The sequence below is a fragment of the Solanum verrucosum genome, unplaced genomic scaffold (genome assembly GCF_900185275.1).
Source record: "Solanum verrucosum unplaced genomic scaffold, falcon-dt-bn FXZP01000210.1, whole genome shotgun sequence".
Taxonomy (NCBI): domain Eukaryota; kingdom Viridiplantae; phylum Streptophyta; class Magnoliopsida; order Solanales; family Solanaceae; genus Solanum; species Solanum verrucosum.
Window position 1 is genome coordinate 854,276 of NW_026020045.1, and position 24,763 is coordinate 879,038.

The 24,763-nt window shown below is 37.5% G+C and overlaps 1 protein-coding gene across 5 annotated transcripts in view; it reads right to left on the minus strand.

Annotated features, from left to right (window-relative positions):
* Positions 1-24,763, minus strand: part of LOC125821735 (MAP3K epsilon protein kinase 1-like) — a 602,763-nt gene that overhangs the window by 551 nt on the left and 577,449 nt on the right. For all 5 annotated transcript variants that reach the window (XM_049501115.1, XM_049501113.1, XM_049501114.1 and 2 more), the window contains 16 exons: positions 22,409-22,540; positions 22,160-22,231; positions 21,763-21,866; positions 21,341-21,431; positions 20,877-21,266; positions 18,075-18,401; positions 17,925-17,969; positions 10,656-10,835; positions 10,462-10,545; positions 10,029-10,120; positions 9,866-9,949; positions 4,011-4,825; positions 3,412-3,800; positions 3,156-3,290; positions 532-938; positions 188-302 (listed from right to left, as the gene is read on the minus strand). In XM_049501115.1, the coding sequence (XP_049357072.1) occupies positions 188-302; positions 532-938; positions 3,156-3,290; positions 3,412-3,800; positions 4,011-4,825; positions 9,866-9,949; positions 10,029-10,120; positions 10,462-10,545; positions 10,656-10,835; positions 17,925-17,969; positions 18,075-18,401; positions 20,877-21,266; positions 21,341-21,431; positions 21,763-21,866; positions 22,160-22,231; positions 22,409-22,540 (3,462 nt within the window). The remainder of the gene's footprint in view (positions 1-187; positions 303-531; positions 939-3,155; positions 3,291-3,411; positions 3,801-4,010; positions 4,826-9,865; positions 9,950-10,028; positions 10,121-10,461; positions 10,546-10,655; positions 10,836-17,924; positions 17,970-18,074; positions 18,402-20,876; positions 21,267-21,340; positions 21,432-21,762; positions 21,867-22,159; positions 22,232-22,408; positions 22,541-24,763) is intronic.

A 24,763-nucleotide genomic window follows, 5' to 3' on the forward strand; every position in this document is an offset into this window, starting at 1 on the left:
AATAGGTAGAAGGATGTTCATCAAGTATATCATCATGTCTTTTGTTGCTACTATAAAATAGCACTGATTGCGAGAGACAGAATTAGTTACCAACGGGGAATACAGGGAAGACCATTCAATCCATTTAGATATGTTAGAAGGTCGCAAGAACCATAATAGAACCACTCAAAAAGCAATAATAAATCACCTTTATCAACTTGAGCAAATTCAGTCGAGCTATAGCATCTCGGTGATCAAGTCTAGAGACGAGCAATGGTGTTAATCCATTGACAGCCAGAGTTGTATTTATTCGAGATGATTTCCTGCATAAAAATTATCCAGAAAAACAGAAGAATTATTTTGCAGGCAGCTAAACTACTACCAAGCCAAAATGGTCAAACTTTAACCATTTTGCTTTTGTTCCAATCAACCACATTTCCAGAAGAGTCATCCAATTGTAGGCAGATTCATTAACCTCAAGTCAAACAAAGAAAAACACACAACATTTGCAAGAGGCAAAAAGGTAAAGTAAGAACTTGCAAAATGACATACGTGATAATTTTCAAGAAAGGCTCCAGTATGTGCAGAAAATGCTGTTCTGGACAACATTCGAAGAACTTGACCATTTTCTGTATGGCATCCTTCTTAAGCAAAGCTTGTTCCACTTTCCTGCTTTCATTGTCATGTGCCAAACAAACAGCAATGGAATCTAATGCCGTGACAGACCAGAGTTCATCTTCTAGTAAGCTCAGGTACACATCAAGCCCACCATGAGCGCGAAGCTGCTCTCTTGAATTGCGTGATGCATGAGCCATATCACATAGAAGAGGCAATGCATATTGTTTCAATGGAGAACTGGTCATGATAAAATGCATCAAGTGTGGAATAATTCCATTTTCCGCAGCTTGCTCCTGTCTTCTCTTATTGATCTTACAGAGGTTGAACAATGCATTTAGAACCTGAAGCAAGGAAAAAATGCAAGAAACGATCCATGAGCATCATGCAAGCGTAAACCTAAGATATCACAACTCACTAACAAGATAAAACAAAAAAATAGACCATGCTGAGAGCTCTTACTCTATCTACATCCAGATCAAAGTATGGTTCTAATTTATGAACCATTTTACAAGCACTTCTTACTAGGAAAAATAACAAACAGTGACAGCAGGTCTGGCTATGGTTGAGTAGGGGGAATTGTTTCCTTTAACTTGTAGAAGAGCCACAACTATAGGCTTTCAAAACTTAAATCCATACTTTTCCCCACAACTGGAGTAAATAAGACATATTCTGGGATGATGCATGACAGGTCAGAACTCATTGAAGACCCTCTTGCCTGATCTCTACTCAATTAGCCTTCAACAACAAACAAAGATAAACCAGGTATGGGACCATCAAGGATGGAATCTGCTATTCAGAAGAGCACTAAATGATTTGGAGATTGACAGAGTAGCCGAGCTATTACAAACTTTGGAACCTTTCAGGATCTCCAGATATACCAGACAAATCAAAATGGATGTTGAATTGTAAGGGATTTTTCTGTCAAATCTGCCTACTGGAATTATAATCATAGAACCTCCACACAGTGGTGTGGCCTTGAAAAGTGGGAACTTATTTGGAAAATCAAGATTCCCCTATAGGTCTCCTCCTGTTTTGCTTGGTTAGTGGTTAGGAAAGCATGCCTAACACATGAAAGACTACAAAGAAGAGGTTTTCAGATTTGCTCATGATGTCTACTTTGTGGATTAGACGTGGAAACAAATGACCATCTTTACATTCATTGCAAGACAACTGCAAATCTGTCGTACATGTTCTTTTGTATTCCTGGTGTTAGCTGGGCCATGCCTAAACTACTTTTGAACTATACTCATCAGGAATAGGCAACAGAAATGGAAAAGAGAACTGGTGGCAGCTAATATCTGCTTGCATTTGGTAGATAGCTTGGAAAGCAAGAAACTCAAAAGACTTTTTGAAGACAAAATCAACTCCATCCATAGATTTAGGATGAATTGTCTTAGTCTCTTATATTTTTGGTGTAATCAGGATTTACTGGGGGATATATAGGGGATTTGATAGATTTTATAGGTTAGACTAGTTTTTGACAGTTTTCACCCAGGCTCTTTTCATGAACTTGTAAATACCCCTTCAGCACTCTCCAGGTGCTGCTGTTGAAATGAATACAAGATGTTACTTCTATCAACAATTTTTTTAAGAAATCAGTGTTCAAAGTTCCATCAGAATAGCCATTTACAACTGACGAATCACAAGCTGACAATCTCCAACTAAGGGGTCGTTTGGTAGTGTATAAAAATAATGCTAAATATAGTGTATTAGTAATGCTTCTATTGATAATGATTGTATTAGTAATGCTTGCATTAATTATACATAGACTATTTTATGCATTGTTTGGTTTAGAGTATTAAAAATAGCAATGCATGGCACAAAAATAACTATTTACAAAGATACCCTTCACAATAATTGTGGAAAAGATGTAAAAAAGATTTTGTGGGGCAATGGGATCTTTAACCATGCTAATGCATGCATTAAAACTCTTGCATTACTAATACCTAGAATCCATGGTATTAATAATACACACCTTAATACACATTTAGTTATACATAGCATGAAAAAGTGTACCAAACAAGGTATTACTAATACAAAAAGTTAATGCTTGCATTATCTTTGCTAATACACTCTACCAAACGACCCTAAATGATAACAAGTGGCAAAGCTAGGACTATGACATGGCCCCTGTTCAAAAAAACAAACTATATACTAAAGTTTTCACATCCTTAATTGCAATCTTCGACTAAGCCGATAGCCAAATTTATATAAATAAGCTTCCCAAATTGAATTATTCGTACTTTCTAGCAAACCTTGATTAGACCAATACACATTTTATGGATTGAAGAAATCTTCCCAGAAATTTTAAAAAATAACATTGAGATAAATATGGAGTTCTATTTGTTTCTTTTTTGGTATTTATGTGTCACTGAGTGAGCAGAATGATTTGCTAAGAATCATAGGAGCAAAGAGCTGATGCGCTGAAAATCAAAATATTAGCACTCCAAATCCTAATTCATGTACATGATTGATACATCCCATTAATTATTTGGTTCCACAATTCGTATGCATCAACACGCACTCTGGTTAACCCGTGAATAATATGCTTAGATTACCTCATGATGTATTTGGGACACAAGGGGACCCTCTTTGAGATCAAGATTGGGTATCAAATACTTGATTGCATCTGCTCGCTGTAGATTTTCTAAGCAGTGTGGGTCTGTTGAAAGGTGATTAATGCATTTCAAAAGCTGAAACAAAAGAAGAAACAAAACAAAAAGGAAAATAAAAGAAAACGAACCATCATGAGCATAATTATGTGATAATAATAAAACCATTGCTGAACAGAAATTTTCACTAGAAAAGAAGTACCTTAAGAAGAATAGGGGGCTCTATCTTATTAAACATCTGAAAAAGACGGCTGAGCAAACTTTGGCTGCACATGTAGGATTTAACTGTTGTGTCTGCTGCAGCAAACTCAAGCAGAAGGTCTGCTACCTTTTCCAAGTATTCCCTCGCAACATCAGCATTCCACGGGGGAGCCATGTGTGAAAGTATTCCAGATGATGCTGCACTTCCTGGTCTAGCATTTAACACTCCAGAACCGGACAATACACCTGATGCAGTTTGTGATGCAAATCCAGAAGTTGAAGCAATTCCATCAGTAGAAGCTGCCCCTCCAACTTTCTTAGTGGCAGCTTTATGTGGACTTCTTGGCAATGATTCCAGGTTAGTATTTTCCCTTCCACGTCCAGAAACCTCTGTTCAGAAATTAATCGAGCATTTAGAGGAATCCTACTCACTAGAGAAGATGAAAACAAGAGTCTGCTTAGTGATAATCAAAAGACAATGCCTTATAAGAAAGGGAGTATTACAAACACTTCAGTTCTTTTCCAATTACAATGGGAGACAGCGAAGTTCACAGTTTCTACAGCAAAGGCAACAAATTTAACAGGCAGCTGAAACATTACCGGCAAATTCAGCCATCAAAAAATCCAAACCGTTGGTTTTCTTTTCATTAGATGCATGTAGAAGAGGGAGTATACTTTCATGCTTCTCCAGTCCAGGAAGATTGTGATATTCAAGCTGACCCGAGAAATGGCGAGATGGGGGTTCCTTCTCCAACAAACTAAGAAGGGGCCGAACATTCTCTTGCTGAGAAGCTGTTGAAGCAGGAAACCCATATGATCCCCCTTCCATCTGTTTTGATCCCCTATCAGTTGATATTCTACTTGTATTGCCACCTCTTTGCTGTCTAAGGTCAATCTCAGTTCGAAAGAGATCATTTTTGTATCTGTCTAAGCTTTCTCGATCTTTTGTTACTAAATTTCCATCAGGCAATCTTGACAGACCAGAAGCTTCCATTGTAGCATTACTTGACCGGGGTCTCTCACCATCCTGTCGAAAAAACGGAGAATCTGGTGAATGTGAAGCTGAAGTACGTGAAGGTTCCTGCATTCCAGATGGCAAAACACGATCTCCGTTCTTAATTTTAAGCATATCTGGCTGATCAGTTCCATAAGGGGGCATTTCAGTCTGCATAAATGAAGAATTGCCAGGGTCCAGTGGCCCAGACCGTGGTCGAGGAGCCAATCCATCAGGTGGGAACCCACCTCCACCAGATGCAGAAGCTAAACGAGCTGCTTCATTCAAACTGTAAAGAGTGTTGATGAGCCTCAGCAGAATTCCATTTTTAGCAGCTATACGGCAAAAATCATTTCTAGAGGTAGACCGCTGAAGCTTAAACACCTGCCACATGCCATCTATGGCCATGTGAACCATTTCCCTGCATGTGGTTTGGGAGGGGAAACTTTAGCAAAATATTATTTGCATAATAGTTAAATGAAGCTAGTTGATTTGAGATGCTAATTTATCATGTCAAGTAATTTAGGTCATCCTGTTTTCAATCTAAACTTCAATAAAAAGTAAAGAGAGAAAAAAAAAAAAAAAGGGCAAAGTGGAAAAGGAGAAGATAGAATGGATTATCCGTTACTATAGCATTCCCATTCTATCCACATCTGGATTGCCAAATTCTCTATATCTCGAGTGTATGTGTTAAGATATAAGATGAGCGGTTTAGGTAAAGCAAAACGTGAAAGAATTTGAATGCAAGTTTAGTTATTTCCCATTTGTGTATCAGCATACATAGTTGCACAAAATGGGAAGTAACTAGCTTTCAAATTTTGTTTCCAAGTTTTGCATTACATAATACTAGAAAGAGAGAATTCGGCAATGCAAATAATTAAGCACAGCCATTCATTTAAAAGGAAAACATTTATGCACAGCCCCAACCCCAGTATTATCTCTGGTAGAACTAAAATTCATACAGGAAGCACTCAATGACCGAAAGAACCATAAAATTCAATGCAGCTTAAAGTCACCCTGATACAACAACTACTACTATGCTGCATTCCGAGGGATGTTGGAGTCAGCAATGAATCCTCTTTGCCCATACTGCTCCATTATGCTCATAGCATACCAATATTATCAAAGCAGGCTTGATATGGAAACAAAATATTTGTAATGATCCCTCTTAATCACTTCAATCAAAAACATGCCATTATCAATCTTGAAAAGTAGGATTCAGAGAGGCCCAAGTTAATCCCAGAAACTGAAGCTTGTCCTCAACAAACCTTTTATGATCTCCAAAAGTGTGTTGCATCAGAAGAATGAGTGATGCTTCTGATTCCAACTATATCTTATATATTCTCCGCCCATTGTTTGTGAACCTGAGCTGGTTTGTATGATGGCATAATATGACCAAAGGTGCAGGGCTACGCTAGTTCCATAAAGTCTCAGGTTAAAATGCACATAAAATGAACTAAGGTTTTCCTTTTTCGGGGTAAGTTCTCTACTTAAAGATTGTTAACATTCCTCTTTCAGAACTTCTATCAGTCAAAACCATGAACACACTTTGTCTAATTCTGAATAATATTTATCTGTTGAAGAAAAGGATCAGCAAGGGAGGGGGGTGAAATATGAAAGGTATAGTCTCCTTTAGTTTATTGATATTCTTCACATTTTTGGACCGACTGACTCGGTTTCTTTTGCATCCCTACCATTTGAGAGCATTGAGAACATACCAGGTCCCCGTCAAAGAAAATCGAAGGACAACATCAGCAAGATATCCATGATTCCTGTGATCCAACATGAAGTCCTGAATGAGATATGCAAGCAAGCTGATGTTCTCTTGATTATGATGCTCCATGTCAGTGCTACAAAGCTATGTGAACTGAAGTTACATTTTCAACTTCTCCTAAAGTTCCATAATGTTTCTAAATCCTTTCTTGCTATCCTAATTGATTACACCAGAAGTTTTATTATAAGGAGATTAATGGAGCAGTATAGGGATGGGAAGATAGAAAGAGAAACTTACACATGGTACCCATTGGCGTAGAATGGCATACGATAAAGTTCCTAGGGAGGTTCTATGGAGGTATTTGGAATCTAGAGGTATCCATGTACCTTACATTAAGGGCAATGAAGGACATGTACGATAGAGCCAATCCCCAGGTATGACCAGTGGGAGGTGACTCGGAACACTTCCGATCGGGATCAACCCTTAGCCCGTTTCTATCTGTCTTAGTGGCTAGTGCTAGACAAATTGATGTGGCATATCCAAAGAAAGGTGTCGTGGGGTATGTTATTCGAAGATCACTTAATATTGATCGACGAAGTGTGCGATGGAGTTAATGATAGGCTGGAAGTTTGGAGACAGATCATGTTATCTAAATGTTTCAGGTGAAGCAGGACTAAAATATAGTACCTGAAGCGGATGTGGAAGTGACGACGATACACAAGTCATACCCATGAGAGGAAGTGTGAAGTATCTTGGGTCTATAATCCAAGGAAACAAGAAGATTGACAATGATATCGCACATTGCATTGGAGCAGGAAGGTGAAATGGAGGCTCGCGTCTGGCGTACTGTGGATTAAGAATGTACCACCAAGGCTTAAGGTACGTTCTACAAGGTGGTGGTTAGAATTGCATTGTTCTATAGGGGGCAGTCAAGTACGTACACATTAAGGAAATGAAGGTAGCGGAAATAAAGATGCTCAGATGGATGTGTGGGCATACTCGGAGAGATAGAATTAGAAATGAAGTTATACAAGACAAGGTGGGAGTGGCCTCTATGGCGGACCAGATGAGGGAAGCGAGACTGAGATGGTTTAGGCATGTGAAGAGCAGGTGCGAGGATGCCCCGTAAGGAGTGAAAGGCACACTATAACAGATTCTAGAAGACGTATAAGTAGGCCGAAGAAAAATGGAGGGAGGTGGTGATTAGACAAGACATAGACACATCTTCAGCTTACTAAGGACATTGACCCCTAGATAGGAAGAAGGTATGGAGGACAATGATTAGGGTAGAAGGGTCGTAGGTAGCCGATTGTAGTAGTACTTTTATGTGTGAGAGGCAAAGGGTAGAGTCTCCTCTTCTCATCTTCTCCTTATTTAGAAGTGTTAGTTAGTATTTACGTAATATCTTATTCTTCAATTTTTACTACTACTTGTTGCTTTGTTTTGTTCATCTTGCTATTTTATTGTTGTTATTTCCCTTCAATCCTACTTTAAATACACTTTCTTTGAGCTGTGGGTCTACCAAAAACAGTCTCTCTACCCCACAAAGGTAGGGGTAAGGTATGTGTACATCCTCTTATGGGATTATACGGAGTATGTTGTTGCTTTCTGGTTGTGCATGATCGGCTTTCTCTCCTTTGAAACACTTATGTTTCTTCCAAATCTCCCCGAAATGTGGCATCACCAATTCAACACTAGCAGCAGGAATACAGTCCAAACATATGTATTCTTTTTACGGCGCACTGCGCACCAAGAAATGGTATACTAATTTAAATCTCCTCAGATAAGGGAACATCGGCAGCATAGTTCTATCAGTATCTTTTGCAGAGAGTCCATTGAAAGAGCAGCCTCATGTGTTGCTGTCTAGCTAAGGACAGCCACTTTGAGACCTTTGCTTTCCACATAAATCTCCATGGAGATTCAACTACCTCCATCTCCTTTCATTACCGAAGATAGAAAGGTTTCCTGGTGAACTTCCCATTCTTTTCTCCCAACCATAGTAAAGCATCAGATTATTGTCCTAGGTTTTCAAGACCTTGAGAACGGTAGCAGCTGGATTATTCATGAAACCTTCCATGCATGTCTAATCACTTCTCCACTTACAGCAGAAAGGGGTAGATTAATAAGAGATAGATCGGGATGGTACTAAATACACTATTAATCAGTGTTAACCTTCCTCCAAAAGACATGTCTGTGCATGATGCCAGTTGTTTCTCTCTTTGTCTGAACCACAACATCTCAAACTTCCTTTTCTTTTGTATTTTTTTTCAAATTGTAAAATCCAGGTAAGTGATTGGTAGAAACCCATTCTAACATCCCCTTATGCTGCCATACTACTTACTTTCTTGGTCCCCCAACTGGAATCATATACCTTTTACCTAAGTCTGTCTGGCCCTGATACTGCCGCAAAAAGTAGCAAAGATCTCTCTCACAGATCTAACTGGTTATCCTCGATATGACATCAGACAATTGTATCATCTGCTCATACTTGAAGAATACCGCAGACGACCTTGCCTTGTTGAATCACACCCACCAATAGACAACTGAAAATGGACTATTTATTGGGACTATATTTTATGCCAATTTTTTGATACAGCAATAAAGGTTATTGACATTTGGCATAAAAACGCTTGTGTACAAGTATACTGCAAAAAATATCTGCTCATACTTGAAGATTACCGCAGACGACCTTGCCTTGTTGAATCACACCCACCAATAGACAGAACTGAAAATGGACTATTTATTGGGACTATTTTATGCCAATTTTTTTATACAAAAATAAAATTTATTGACATTTGGCATAAAAACGCTTGTATACAAATATACTGCAAAAAAGTAGAAAATCTACAGAAACAAATGGTTTTCTACAAACATCACCCAATCATTTATGCTTAGAGGGACTTCAAGTGAACCCCAAAAGGAAAAAAAAGGATAAGAGGCTACTCCTCTTCTGTACAAAATACATCTCTACCCCTTCAAAAGTTATCCTATTTCTTTCTCTCCACACGTTCCACATAAGAGCTAGTGAGCAACGATCCATGTCATGCTTCTTCTCCTCCCTCTACCACCCTTCCAGCTGAAGGTAACCTCTTTCAAAGTGCCTGGCATCACCCAAATTAATCCAAACCATTTCAGTATTTCCCACCATAACCTAGAAGTTAATGTAAATGGAGATGGTCGACATCTTAACCCAGATCCCTGTACATAAAGCACCATCAGGAGTAACCTCCCCCTTTCTCAGATACCCAGTTGTCAAAATCACCCCTCTAGCAGCAATATGCCAACCACACTTAAATCAGGCTGACACTGCTATCTGAACTCAGGTCTTTTTCAATTACAAAGGACCCTGATTGAACTATCAAGATCATGACCCTTCTTACAGAATTTCTTCTTTTCTTTCATAATTAGTTTTGTGAAATCTCATAAGCAATTTTGTACTTCGTGATGGTGACTTACTAACCTCTCCAACACAATTATATCAGCAATTAACTGTTTTCACACTTCAGATCAACTCCAAACGAATTTGTATTAGGAAAAAAAAATCCAACAATGAACAAAATCGACATATAAATGTCCACAATAGGCAAAGCTCCAATATACACATTAGATAGCAACTACTGTAGATCAAAATATTATACAAGAGAAGTACAACCATTAAGGTCAAAACTCTAAAATGAAAAAGACATCAGAGGTATGACATCTCGTCTGTAAAAGAAATGCTCTAATCAAAAGGTACAGAAGACAAACCTATATTTGGCATAGTCAGCTTCTAAAAATCCCACAAGAACAGGTATTCCACGGTTAGCAATAAACATTTGCAACGTCAAGGGACTGTAAAGAAAGTAATCATAATGTAAGGTACACAACTTTCCATGTCATCATGCAACAACCCAAGCCATAATCTATATACCTCGACTGACATAGCTGCTGAAAGAAGTAAGCTGCTTCCATACGAATTTCCCGGGGACGATCAGGGGCAGCAAAACTCATCACAACAGGGATCTACAAAACAATTAAACACAAAGACAAGTTAAGAAAAATGGTTTAGTCCCAGTATTAAGAAGACTATTGTTCACAGTATTAACTTTTAAGAATTACTTAACATTTATTTCATCATATTCAGAGTACAATCAGAAGTTTAAACGTAACACCTACAAGGCCAACAAGACAAGCATTTTTTTGGGAATACGTGTTATCTTTAACATGAATACAAGTTGACAAAAAGGGTCTAGCCCCAGTATCAATAAAACTATATTTTCCAGTCCATATTATTCGGAATTACTAAACATTTATTTGCCAATATTCAAAGTACAATCAGAAGAGAAAATGCAAGTAACACTTACAAGGCCAACGAGACAAGCATTTTCTTGGGAATCTGTGTTATCTTGAACAATCAGGTTCAGTACCTGCAGCACTGAACACATGACCTGAAAATTGAAAGCACATAAGTCCACGATTAACCGGAAAGGAATCAACTACAGCTGTTGAGTGTGCATAGAGACTGAAGCACCAATATGATCACAAGATAGTGACATACACGAGTTTTGGGAACCTCAAGTAACTCCATCAGAGGAAGCAAACCGTGCTGGGTGACAAAAACAAGTTTCTGGTCTGGCCGCTGATGGAAGAAAGCAATTAACTTCTGACAAGCTGATACAATAACATCTTCTGATTCATCTGTTCTTAAAGATGATACTAACTTGCTGAATTCTACAGCCTGCCCATATGATAAGTTTCAAAATGTCCATGAGTCAGGCTTCAATTTATCTTCTGTCTAGAAATTCATATATCACTTAAAAGGACACAGAACTTTTTGTTATGGTCATCACAAATAAAGCATATAGGAAAGGCATATAAACTAGATATAACAGGATTATACAGTGGAATTATCTTACACTTCTCTGGCACGAACTAGAAATCCCTATTACCGGCTATTGACTGCACTTTTTTTTCGCATAAAAGCCTCCCCCCCCCCCCCTCCCTCCCTTCTTCTGCCACAATTAGGTCCACTTTCTCCCTCTCCCTTCAACCACTTCTTTGTTTTCATTCTTTAAAATTTGATTGAAACTTTAGAATAAAACCTTTTAGCAATCCATAAAAAAAAAAAATCTCAATTGGAATGAAGAACCATCTAATCAAGATGATTCCTTCATTGCAAAAGAAAGAAACGATCCCCAACTCTATACATTAGCAGATCAGAAGATATAATTTTCATGAATGTGATAAAATTTATTATAGTTATGCTCCAATATAGAGTGTGCCTAGTACTGGTTTGTTAAACCTATAGCTTTAGCAACAAATAAAAAACATTATTTGCAATCATTCTACATCTAAGAAAGAGACCAAGCTTTTTTTTTTTTTGATATGGTAACCTTGTATTCACACCAAAAAACTCATCAGGTAAAACTGATGAGGTGGGATTTACAACCCCCATCATGATAACCAAAAACCCCATAAAAAGAATCTTTACAATTGTCCTATGAAGTCCACTAGACTTACTACCTCCCCCACAAACTCCCCCACCATATCCTGTTTACACCAAAAATACAACAAACTCAAACTCTTCATCTTGATCTTTTGAATGTTGCTAGCTTGCCCATCATGGGATCTTTCATTCCTTTCCTTCCAAAGCGTCCACCAGATGCAAGCTGGAATATATTTCCACCCGTCCTCTTTTGATCTTCTTCTTCTGCACATTCCTTCCCAGTGTTTCAACATGTCTAAAGAAGTTTTTGACATTACCCAACTAACTCCAAGTATACATAAGAACATGTGCAACAGATTTACAGTTGTTTTGCAGTGTAGGAATAAGTGGTCGTTAATCTCTGCCTCTTTATCACACATATAGCACCTTGAGCAAATCTGTATACCTCTTCTCTGTAACATTTCGTGAGTTAAACATGCTTTTCTGATAACCAACCATGAGAAACATGACACCTTTTGTGGGATTTTGATCTTCCAGATTAGCTTCCATGTCCACTCCATTCTCATTCTTCGGTTATGGTTCATATTCCAGTAACAAGATTTCACAGTGAAACTCCCTTTGTTGTGTGACTTCCATATTGGTTTGGCAGGTCCTTCTGTGACACCTGGGAATGGATTCAGCACCTGCAACAGTCCAGCTAATCTACTATTCTCCCAGTCATTTAAAGCCCTTCTGAAAATCAGGTCCCACATTTGAGGGCTCCATACTTCTGCCACTGCGGCCATCTGTTGTAGACTCAAAATAAATAAATCTGGGAATAAGGTTTTCAAGTCCCTATCCCCTATCCATTCTTCATCCCAAAAATCAGTTTTAACCCCATCTCCAATTTTGAATGATATATTGGGGGGGAAAGGATGCCATAGTCTTCTAATAGTTTTCCAAACAAAGCACCCAAAAGCACCTGTTTTTTTTTTTTGAAACTGGTAATGTTGTATTCCTCAGCATTAAGGTATGCTGGAGACCTCCAAAAAGGTAGTAACAAGCTAGAACAAGAGACTAATTACAGTAATCCTAAAAGATCTACTAATTGTTCAGCATTTTCTATACAATGTTCTTTACACCAAAAGTAGAAAGTTGCTATGCAGCTCTCTTTGATTTTCTGAATGTTGTTGAATCTATCTTCAAAGTTTCTTCCATTCCTCCCCCTCTAGATAGTCCACCAGATACAGTGTAGGATTATTCTCCACCACTTCTTCTGTGTCTTGCTTCCCCCTTTCCTAATCCAGAAACTTAACAAGTCTGCTGCGTGCTCTGGCATTGACCATTTTGTCTCTGTTAAACTGAGGAACATAGTCCAATGCTGAGATGTGACTTTACAATGGAGGAACAGATGATTATTTGTCTCTCTAGCATCACTACATACCATGCATCTGGAACAATTGGCAATCCCTTTTTCTGCAGGATCTTATGAGTGAGGCAAGCTTTCCTGATTACTAACCAAGCAAAGCACTTGATCTTAGTAGGAGCCATACTTTTCCATACATGCTTCCAGGGGCTTTTTTTGTTCTCAGGCATCCAGGATACCTCTTTCCTATAAATTCTAGGCATCCAGGATACCTCTTTCCTATAAATTCTACCTACAGAGAACTTGCCATCCTTATTATTTTGAAGACCATATTTATGTGATATGAATCCTCTCCATAATGTCAAATCTTCAATACATAACCTCCAAAGCCACCTCTTCAACAACCTTTCATTCTGTACTTTCAACTTTTTTATCCCCATACCCCCTTTTATTTTGTTGATGGCCACCTAATCCCATATGACTAGGTTGTACCCAAGCTTCTCTTTGTTCCCTTGCCATAAGAAGACTCTCCTTAGTTTGTTGATTTTCTTCTCTATGCTTCCTGGGATTGGGAATAGGCTTATCATGTAAGTTGGGAGGGCATCCATTTTTGACTTTATGAGAGTTAATCTGCCTCCCATAGATAGGTATTGGCTCTTCCATCTTGTCAACTTTCTCTCATTTCTTTCCAACACTTCACTCCATACTTCCACCTCTTTATTTTTTGCAACAAGAGGCATTCCAAGATATTTAGTTGGTAAGGAATCCATTTGGCATCCTACGTTCACAGCAAGTATCTGCATATTGGTAACTTGGTTAATAGGGTACAAGCAACTCTTATGCCAGTTAACATGTAAACCAGAGATGCCCTCAAAAATGGTTAGAATGGCCCTCAAGTGTCTCATTTGCATTACTTCAGCTTCACAGAATACCAAGGAGTCATCTACATATAACAGATGTGTGATTTCCATAGTATTTCCCCTATTAGCATTTGCAGGGAAGCCCCTTTATCCACCCTTTCTCACTTGCTCTTTTGATCATAGAACTGAAGCCTTTCATTGCTAAGATAAATTGGAAAGGTGACATTGGATCACCTTGCCTTAAACCTCTTTGTGATTGAAAGAAACCCTCTAGACTACCGTTGATGATAAGAGAGAATTTCACAGTAGATATACATGTTTTGATCCAATTTATCCATTTGTTCGCAATGCCCATGTCTCTCAGAATTTTTAGAAGGAATGACCATTGACATGGTCATAGGCCTTTTCAATATCAAGTTTACATAGGACTCCAGTTAGATTCTGTTTCACCCTATTGTCCACCAATTCATTGGCCAACAATGTTGCATCCATGATCTGTCTTCCTTTCTAGAATATTTGGTGTTCATCTATCAATTCTCCCATGACAGTCTTCATTATTTCTGTAAGGAGTTTGGCTATGATTTTGTATACTCCGCCAATCAGCCTTATTGGTCTAAAGTCCTTCCGTTCTTCTGCTCCATATTTCTTGGGGATTAGTGCTATAAAGGTGGCATTGAAAGATTTCTCAAACATTTCATTCTGATGGAAATTTTGAATTGGTTGCATCAGATTCTCTTTCAAGGTTGCCCAACGGACCTTGAAGAAGCTCATGGTGTAGCCATCAGGCCCAGGGGCCCTATCCCCATCTCATTGTTTGATAATCTTAGCACTCTTCAATGAAAGGCCTTTGCGGCCAATCTTGTTCCTCCTCAGAGATTCTTGGACGATTAACATACTCAAAAGAGGGCCTCCACATCTCAGATTCAGTATAGCGTTTCCTGTAGAACTCAATCATATTAACCTTCCCATTGATTATCAATCTATCAATGTTATTGTATATCTTGTGGGTTGTTGCCATTCTCTAAAAAAACCTAGTGTTATTATCCCCCTGTTTTAGCGAGAGAACTCGGGACTTTTGCCTCCATCTAGATTCCTCATTTTTTGCCAAATCCTCCAACTCCACCAGAACTGTTGCCCTCACCAGTACTTCATCCGCATATAAAGTTCTAGTGTTTTGTGCTAGATCAATATCAGCTAATTCATTGAGAAGACTGTCTTTCCAGTTGCATAACTCCCCAACACTGATTTGCTCCAATCTTTGAGTTTTTGTTCAACATTTTTAGCTTAACACTGAGGTTGTAGTCAGGGCAGCCCTCCACTTCAAATTCGTTCCACCAACTATGGACAAGCCCCTCAAAACCATCAACATTGAGCCACCAATTCTCAAACTTAAAGTATGACTTCCTCTGGTCCCAGTCTCCACATTGCAACATGATAGGGCAGTGGTCAGAAGTCACTCTGGGCATGATCAATTGTTTGATATTCCTAAAGGTTTCCTCCCATTCCATTAAGTACATGAATCTGTCTAGTTTGGAAGCACTATGGTGATTAGCACCCCTGAACCATGTGAAAATCCCTCCATTTAGGTGAGGGTCGAGTAGTTACATCTCTTCAATCCAGTTGGAAAAGTCAGTCATCACATTTGTGATCCAATTGCATCCTCTCCTTCCTGCCATAACTCTAAATGTGTTGAAGTCTCCACAAGTTACCCATGAACCTTCGCGAAATTCTTTGACTGCTGCCACCTCTTCCCAACAGTCTAGTTTCTCAATCCTGATGTACGGAGCATACACACCAGTGAGAAACCAAGTAAACGCACTTTGTACTGCATCAAATCTGTAAGTAATAGAGTATTGGCCAATTTCTACCAGTAATAGAGTATTGGTCAATTTCTACCGTACTCCATGTCCAGATTCTACAGTCCCACATGATTAGGATTCCACCCCTACTCCCATCTGCTTCTATATATCCACACCTCATCCATCTACTAGGCCACAACTTTTACCCCCTTCCCCTTACTCACCTTTGTTTCTTGGAAACAGTAGATATCTGCCTTCCATTTCAGCAAAGCACTTTTAACAATATTCCTAGTGGACATCTTGTTAATCCCCCTTACATTCCATGATAGTAGCTTTATCCTCGTTTAAAAGCAAGTTAAGAACTCTCCCCTTTGTTCTGGATCCCTCCACATCCTGATTTAGACTGGATTGTAGATTTTTTAGTTCATTTTTCCCAATCCCCTGATGTCTAGGTGTTGTACTTGTACCTTCTATTATCTTGTTCTCCAAAGCAGACTTTCTTTCGTCCAATCTCATCAATAGGGCAAGAGTCTCTTCCCTGAAACCTTCAAAAGCAATTCCATAGGTAGAGCTTAATTCCAAAATGTGGGAATTAATCAAGTTGGATGCTTCAATCTCCTATCCATTAGTTTTTCTAGGGATGTTCAAAGCTACTGGTTCAACATCATGCATTTGCTGGATTTGCATGTTTTGTTTGTCACAACCAACGTCTGCCTCCATCAAACAATCACCTTTCTCCTGCAATTCCATACCCCTGCTTTCGTCGATCATATTCTGCGAAGCCGTATCTTCTTGTGTCTACTTTGGAGTGGGTCCTTTCTCCATAGAATTTTCGCCTTGTGGAAGCTTAATGAAGAAAATGAATCAATTGGCACAGTGTAAAGGAAGGACCTCTCCCATGTTGAAAATATACTATAAAAACTATATTGCATTAAGAAGATTCCTCATGCCAAATAGATATATGCCAATTTAACTTAATAATCTTATAAGATTTACAAAAGGTATGTTTCATTTTACACAGAAATACAGGATTAGTCGCTTAAGTTGTTTGCTATTTTGTAACCTTGACATGACTATTTTCCATTTCACTACCCTTGACATGGAGGAACTATACACAGAAAGGTTCTATTTTATACCTACAGCAGCATAGCAATTAACCTCTAACTTACCATTTCCTTGTCTAAGTGACCAAAAAATTCATTACCAAACAACCATTTACCAATTTCTAGTATCATATCAATTAAACACTCGAATAAGCACCAGTTGAAGGACATGAGAAAGATCCTAACAAAAATATTATCATAGTTGAAATTACACTATAAAGTGACACCAAAGGCAAACCAAAGGTCGAGGCATCCTTTCGGCAGGAAATGGGTGAACTGGATATTCTTCAGCAGAGTCATATATTCAGTTCTCGTCAACTGAACACCTGTGGTTTCTTTGCAGCTAAAAGGGGTTTTAAACAGGGGATCCAATCTCTATAAAAAAAAAATTCATTCTAGTGATGCAGAGCTTTAGCAAAATGTTATCTGTGGCATACAAGAATGGTTGGAATAGAGGATTTAGAGTCCAGAACAACAGTTATGACACATTGGTGATGTGTGATGCTGAGGTGGTAGAGCTACAACATCTAAGTTTGATTTTGGTGATCTTTCAAGCTATATCTGGACTCTGTATTAATTGGAATAGTAGTCATGTATATCCCATTAATGGGGTTGCAAACTGTTGCAGTTTTTTTTGAGAATTTGCAAACTGTAGAAAGGTTGGTTGCTTCACATGGATAGTGAGTAAGAAGCTCATTCACACATGAGAATCTGCAAAAGAGGGGCGCTGTCCTAAGTAGCAAATGTTTTCTCTGTGGAAGTCAAACAGAGAGTATATGTCATTTGTTTTTGCATTGTCATGTTACTGCACAATTGTGGCATTTCTTTATGAATATGACATGCAAAACAGATGACCTTTTGAGAGGTTGGTACAGAAAGGGAGATAGGAAGAGGAAGTTTTCTTTGGTTGAAAATACTATACCTGCTTGCATATGGCATTATGGAGGATTATATGGAATGAGAGAAATAGAAAATGCTTTGAAGATAGTGTCAACTCCATTCACAAGATAAAGTCTAATTGTATATTTGTGTTTGGCTTTTGGTGTGGACTAGAATATGTAAATGAGGGTGAAAAGTGCTACAGGTTTTAGAATCACTAAGGGGATAGCTGAGGCTGAATTTTTTTTTTTTGGTGTTGCCCTGCTGATATATAGAACAGCTAAAACAGCAGTCTCTGTGCTGAAATCATTTATAAAATTTACCTTACCTTTTCATAAAATCAAAGATCAAGGCATCATCACAAAAATAAGTCAAGAAAACTAGTCTAATAGTACCTGAAGGTGAAACAAATTTTCTGTCGGCAGTTTATCATCAAAGCCCTGAAAAAGCATCCAAAAAAGAAAGAAATAAGAAAATAGGGGAGAAAGACGGTGAGGTATAACAAAATATACATAAATCAAGCAAAAACGAATAAGCACACATACTAAACCATCCATGTCTATTACATCCTCCTTCAACACACCCATCATGATACTGAGTAAATCACCACCATTTGGTGGTCCTGATTCACTTTCCATTTGTTTCTTAGCAATTGTGGCTCTCAACTTTGTTGCCAAATCGTTCTTTCCAGCTTCGGCAATTGCATTGTTTTGAGCAATTTGTGAAGATGATGCAGAGAGAGACACTTCAGCAGCGCGATTCTCCAGGTTCTTCTCCAATGGATGAAACAGGTCATCCAAGGAAGCATCACCAGGGGGGTCACTGAATCTGCTCAGTTCATTTCCTTGTGGAACAACTGATGTCTTCACAGCCTTCACAGTCCCGTACGCAGAATTTTCAGTAAGCAGGGTCAATAATTATAGAAGAAAGGCTAAAAATTTAATTATCACATTTTATAAGTAAGAGATATCCATGACTCATTGGTTTAGTTTTGGTCAATCTAAGAAAAGGGAGTTAACAAAAATCCAACAAACGATCAGCGCTAATTAGGGTAGTCATATTAGTCTAGCAAAAAGGATAAGAGTAAGCACTTTGTTTTGAGGGAGTGATTTGGAGTTGACATTCCATCAGAACACCTCCTATTTCTCTGATTCTATATTGAACCTCAACTCTGATTATGTTTCTTTTTTACGTCTTTTCGACTGCATTAAACGTTACTCAATGTTCTTATGTAATCTATATAACTTGTTGTTATCTCATATTGTATCATTTTCTAACTATTTGTAGCCTGGAATTTTGTGAAAGATATATATATATATAAGCATAAAGTGATATCTTGATGAAAGGACACTACTTGACAATAGATGTCTCTTGGCGTGTTGGTTCAAAACTTAATTTTGTTCTTTTGAAGTTGGAGGTTTGAACCTCAACCCAAGCATATTTTTGCAAAATATAACATATTGCTTAAAACTGGTTAACCAATGTTAAGCTATATGTTATATTTTGCAAAAAATATGTTTAAGTTGAGGTTCAAACCTCCAACCTCAAGGAACAAAACTAACCTTTGAACAAACGCGCCATGAGGAATCTCTTATCAAGTAGTGTCATTTAGTTCAATATATCACTTAATGCTTACTATAAATATATATTTAGTAAAATTTTCCGACAAAGTAGTGTCACCTGACACTCGTTAGCTCAACGTGGGTCTGCCTCTAAGCTTCCACAAAATTCCAGGCAAGAAATAGTTAGAAAATGATATAACATGAGATAGCAACAAGTTATATAGATGACATAAGAACATTAAGTAACGTTTGATGCAGTCGAAAAGACGTACAAGAGAGGAAAAAAAAACATAATCAGAGTTGAGGTTCAAATTAGTCAATATGGAATGAGAGGAATAAGAGGTGTTTTGAAGGAATCTCAAGTCCAAATCACTCCCGCTAAACAAAGTGCTTACTCCATCTTTTTGCCGGAGTAATATGACTATTGTAATTAGCACCGATCAGTTGTTGGATTTTAATAGCTCCCTTGTCTTAGATTGACACAGAAAAGGGATTCATTAGTCCTTTTATTAATGTTGTTTCCTTTCTTGTAACTATGCATCTACTTGATGCTCCTTTCTGAATGAAACATCTAAATTCATCAGCAAAAAAAGGTCCAAAATAGTTCAGAGATGATCTCAGGATGAAAAACAATCTACTAAGAGTAACAAGCATGAGGTGACCGTGCATAATATAGATGAATTATAGAAACAAAAATAAGTGAATACCGCGAAATCAGAGGAAAAATGTCCTTTTTATGAATAAGAGTTTGTTTGGATTGGCTTAGCTTGGGTGTTTTTAAGCCAAAATAGTTGTTTTAGCAGTTTTGTAGTGTTTGGGTAAAATTTTAAAAAATGCTTACAAGTTCTTGATTTTAAGCCAAATTAACAAAAATAACCCAAAAGAGTCATAAGTTAGAATTTCTAACTTATGGCTTTGGGCCTATAAGTCATATGCCATAAGTCAATCCAATCAGGCTCTTATAAAGAGCCTGTTTGAATTGGCTTTTGTTTTATGACTTATAAACCAAAAACCACAAGTTAGAAATTCTAACTTATGGTTATGGCTTATTTTTATCATTTTAGCATAAAATCAAGTGCTTGTAAGCTTTTTTAAAATTTACTCAAACACTCCCAAGTGCTTAAAAGTTATTTTAGCTTAAAAGCACTTTAAAATAAGTCGATCCAAACAAGCTCTAAGAATCATGAACACAGGCAGGATAGGGACTGAGATATCTCCTTGTATAAACTACTTTTCTTTACACAGGAACTTGGATTAATGATCAAATTAGCCACACCACATTGGTTCCACCAATTAGACTTATAACTGACACATTATAATCATCCCATATGTATTAGATCAAACAGAAAACAAAAAAGGAGATCATAATTGGATTAAACATATAACACAAGAGGTGTAAAAGTTATTACATCCAGCTTATGACAGCTAATTATTAAAGAGTTGTTTACTAGTTATTGGAATATGAAAAAGAAGGATTTTGTTCAGTAAGCAGCACAAAGAAAGTAGGAATTATAAGCATATGTTTTACCCCAAAGGAAAGGCCATTATTATCTTATTTACTTTTACCTGGATCGATCAGAAGTTCAATTCTATGATTCTATCCAAACTACTCATTTTCATGCTTTTTTCTCAAAGTATGGAATTTATTTATATGCAAAGCAGTACATCTCATAAAGAGTATATTTCAAGTAAAAAACATTAGGGCTCCTAGAGATGTTTCTTGGAAATCCTAACAACACACAATCCTACAAAATCAAAAATAGAAATTATAAACACACACTTTACCTTTCTAGGACTATAATCTGTGTTCTTTTGTCCAGAACTGGATGATGCAGAATATACATTGACGCCATGTCCTTTTTCTTCAACCTTCCTACCTACAGTGTTTCCACCCCTGGATTCACTAAATTCAAGCTCACCATTTGCAAAAACTTTATCAGGCTCACCCAAGTCAGTTGAACTTTGAAGCGCTGATTCCTTATTCACAGCTAATCCATCAGCATTGTGTTGAATAGGAGACTTCTCATGAATTGCTAAAGTTGGAACTGGATCTGACGTAAATTGATCTTCAATCTTATCAGTTCTTTCTTCTATACGAATACTACTTGAACGATCAACCTCTTCTGACTTGCTAGTCTCCAGGACTTCAGGTGATGCCAATGTTGTGCTAGATTCCTGAATTCAGAGACTATCACTATGTTGCTTAATTGAAATTTTCATCATTTTAAAGAAACGCCAAAGAAAAATACTTTTGCTTTGTCAGAAGAAGAGCTTCCAGCAGCACCCTTGTCATCTTCATTTGATGCCTCTCTGACAGCCGATCCATCTTCTTCTATATTTCTAGAAGATAACAAATGCAAGAAAATATAGCGGACATCAAAAAGTATACCGTCATTACAGACTTTTAAAGGGATCCTAGAGAAAAAGTACTTGACAAATGAAGATTAGGAGAGTATTACAACCCCCCTTGGCTTTGGTCTATAGACACAGCCTGTAATATGTGGATTGATTGAACATCGTGGGTTCAAACCCTGTAGCAGACAAAGAACTGCTATTTAAGTGGAGAAGGGTGGAGGGGCGGCCCATTATCCACTGAGTTACGAACTGTCCATCCTGGCCCTCGTTATTTCTTGGTAAACAAAAATAACTAGGAGTATATTACAAAATCTACCTTATTGTCCCACTATGACGGAGTGAGGACTGCAAAGCACGCCTTGAATTTTGTATCCAAGGATGTGAAAGTAGTGTCTTAGCATCAGGCCTTTGTCTAGCATCCTGAAACATGCTAATCCAAAGTCATCAAAAGCTATTGGAGTAGTCAAGAGATAGACTCGCGAAAAGACAAAATCATAAAACCAGGCAAATGGAACAGTTATGATCTCTTTGATGCCATAGATTAAGCGGTGATAAAGGACATAAACACAGTTTAATTCTCGTTCTGCACCATTGTTCACAGAGCTATCACCGGACATCCAGATTCAAATAACCCAATTAAAGATGCATAAAGCATCAAGATCAAGCATCATTTTACGACAATACCAAACTTCAAGGAATAATATACTCTTTACCTTCTTAAAACACTGGCGCAGAAAATCAGTGATAGCAGGAGAAAGGCTATCTGGAATTGGGGGATGATCATCCTGGAACAGACAAGGATTCATTAAATTGTTGAAGATCATCAAATAGCCACTTAACCACTAAATTAGCATTTGATTCAAGCAAGAGGGAAAAAAATATCACCACTACCTAAATCCAAAATATTATCCCCATCTTTCTCATACATAAAGACAAAAAGACATAGCATAACTAAAACTCACCTGCACAATCCGAAAGAGAGCAGGCATGGGCTGAAGATCATAGTACGGAGGTAAACAAGTAAGCAGTTCTATAACTGTACAGCCAACACTCCAAATGTCAGATGCAGCACATACTCCTGACATTTCAATCACCTGAAACACTAGATAGCATTAAAGATAGATCTTCCAGGTGCAAGTTTCTGCTACCAATATTATAACTCGCAGAATATTTCACCAAGTCCCATTTCTTCCCTTCTCTTACAAGTGAACTGTCCATTCAAACTCTTTGCTCTTTGGATGGTTTGGTGTTCTTTTCTAGAGGAAGAAAGTTTATTTTCAACAAATCCCAAAATTTTATTTGATTTGACATTTTTGGAAGGTGGCTTCATACATAGGTAAAATAAATTAAGCTAATGATAAAGTATCTGATGTACGAACTCATGTTCATTTGAGCTCCAATTTCAGATGGAAGATAATATCTCTACTTAATATATGATTTTCCTCACCTTAGCTGATTTTGCTTTTTAAGTAGTTGCAACTTATTACTGCTAAGTTGGGGCTTAGAGGAGCTTGGGAAATGCTTAAGCTTAAATTATGCTCATTGCATTTTCGTTGATCTTCAATCTTATTGGAGACTAGATAAAAATGATGAGATAACTCCAACAAATTCTTTGTTTTTAACGCCGAGGAATTAGTCACTTCAATAGCCTTCTTTTAGTCTCAAGCCCGCTGAGGTGAGGGCCGACTTAGAACAGAGGACGAATGAGATGAACGTTTGTTGTCCCAACCATTCTTTTAGACCCAACCCCACCAAGGAAAGGGCTGACTTGGAACAAAGTTTTTGTATTGCTAATTCCAAGGTGTAGTGCTTATTCCTGCTAAATTATGTAGTTTGGGTATTTATTGTTGATGATAATAGTGAAATCATGTTAGACAGATGCTCATTAATACTTATGGAACCTGATTGTGTTTGATGATCACACTTGGAAGTTGGATACTCTCAGGTGATCCATTTGCTCTGTAGCCGAGCAAAGAATTAGTATGAATTTGTTTTTCCTTCTCAAAAAAAATATCATGCTACTTCTCCACAGGCAGCTGGATGGATGTTTGCTTTATCTACATATTTATCATTAAAGAGCTTTGAGAAGCATAAGAAGTCAGGTGCATTCCTATTGGGTACAGCTCTAGTTAGTGTTGTATTACTGTGGATTTGCACGGACATAATTGATGATGTTTTGTTGCCTGCAATGACAGATTGATAATCTAAAACCAACTGTTTTGCCATGTAATCTCCTCCGTAGTATGGGACTATCTAAAAGGTAATGCAAAGAATTTTCCATATTGTTCCTTGCTAAGAAAAGGTTTGTGTAATACTTTTCACATCAAAGGCTGTGATATTGGGGCGGGGGGGGGGGGTAATTCTTAGCTTTTGTAAGAAAAAAAATAGTGCAAAAGTTCAAAACAGTAAGGCTTAAAAAAAGCGCACTATTATTCAGCATTATTCATGAGAAGTTAAACATATATTTGTATCTTAAAATTTACGTTTACTTCATCAGGATAGAGGAAATAGAATATCTTTGATTGTGGCCTACATTTTGATCATGTTGCGTCTACCACATCCATTTATTGTCAGGTTTGTTTGTCAATAAGCACTTATCATATTCTTTTTGTTTATTACTGTCTTTTTATACATCATATCCACCATAGCACAAAATATATGTTATATGGTAGAGGTGGCAAAATTGGCCTATGAAAACATGACCCACCCAACCCATGCATTTTAGCCCTAACCCTTTTCGGCCCATAACAAATTAGGTTGATATGTAGCTCAAATTGATCCATGAGAAATCTTGTCAAACTATTTCAAAAGCATCTTTTATTATTTGTATGTTCTACATAGTCATAATAAAGAAATAAAATAGTTTTATTTGGTACTAAAAATTATATAAAAGAACAAACAAAAATTAGAGCTTAGTAAAAATTGAGTGAGTTGTATTATGACCAGCTTTATAGCATGTCAACACAAGTAACTTTTTATTAACTCATCATATTTTGACCCGCCCAAATTCAGCCCAACCCACCTAGTTATATGAATGCACTATTAACTCATCCTGTTTTGTTACTGCTTACTAGATATCTAATAATTGAAAGTTAAAATACATAAACAAGGACAATAAAGATGATTTTGTCTGTCAAAATGAATAGTGGGTGACCCTAATTTGTGTACGTTAGTTCTTTTTCCTTTTTTGTTGGAGATGGGATGGGAAAATTGGTTTCTTATTCTACATATAGAAAAAGGTGTCTTATTTTCATTGATAGGACACAACGAAAAAAGGAAACTAGGAGATTAGACCTTTTATAGCTTGAGGATCCTCT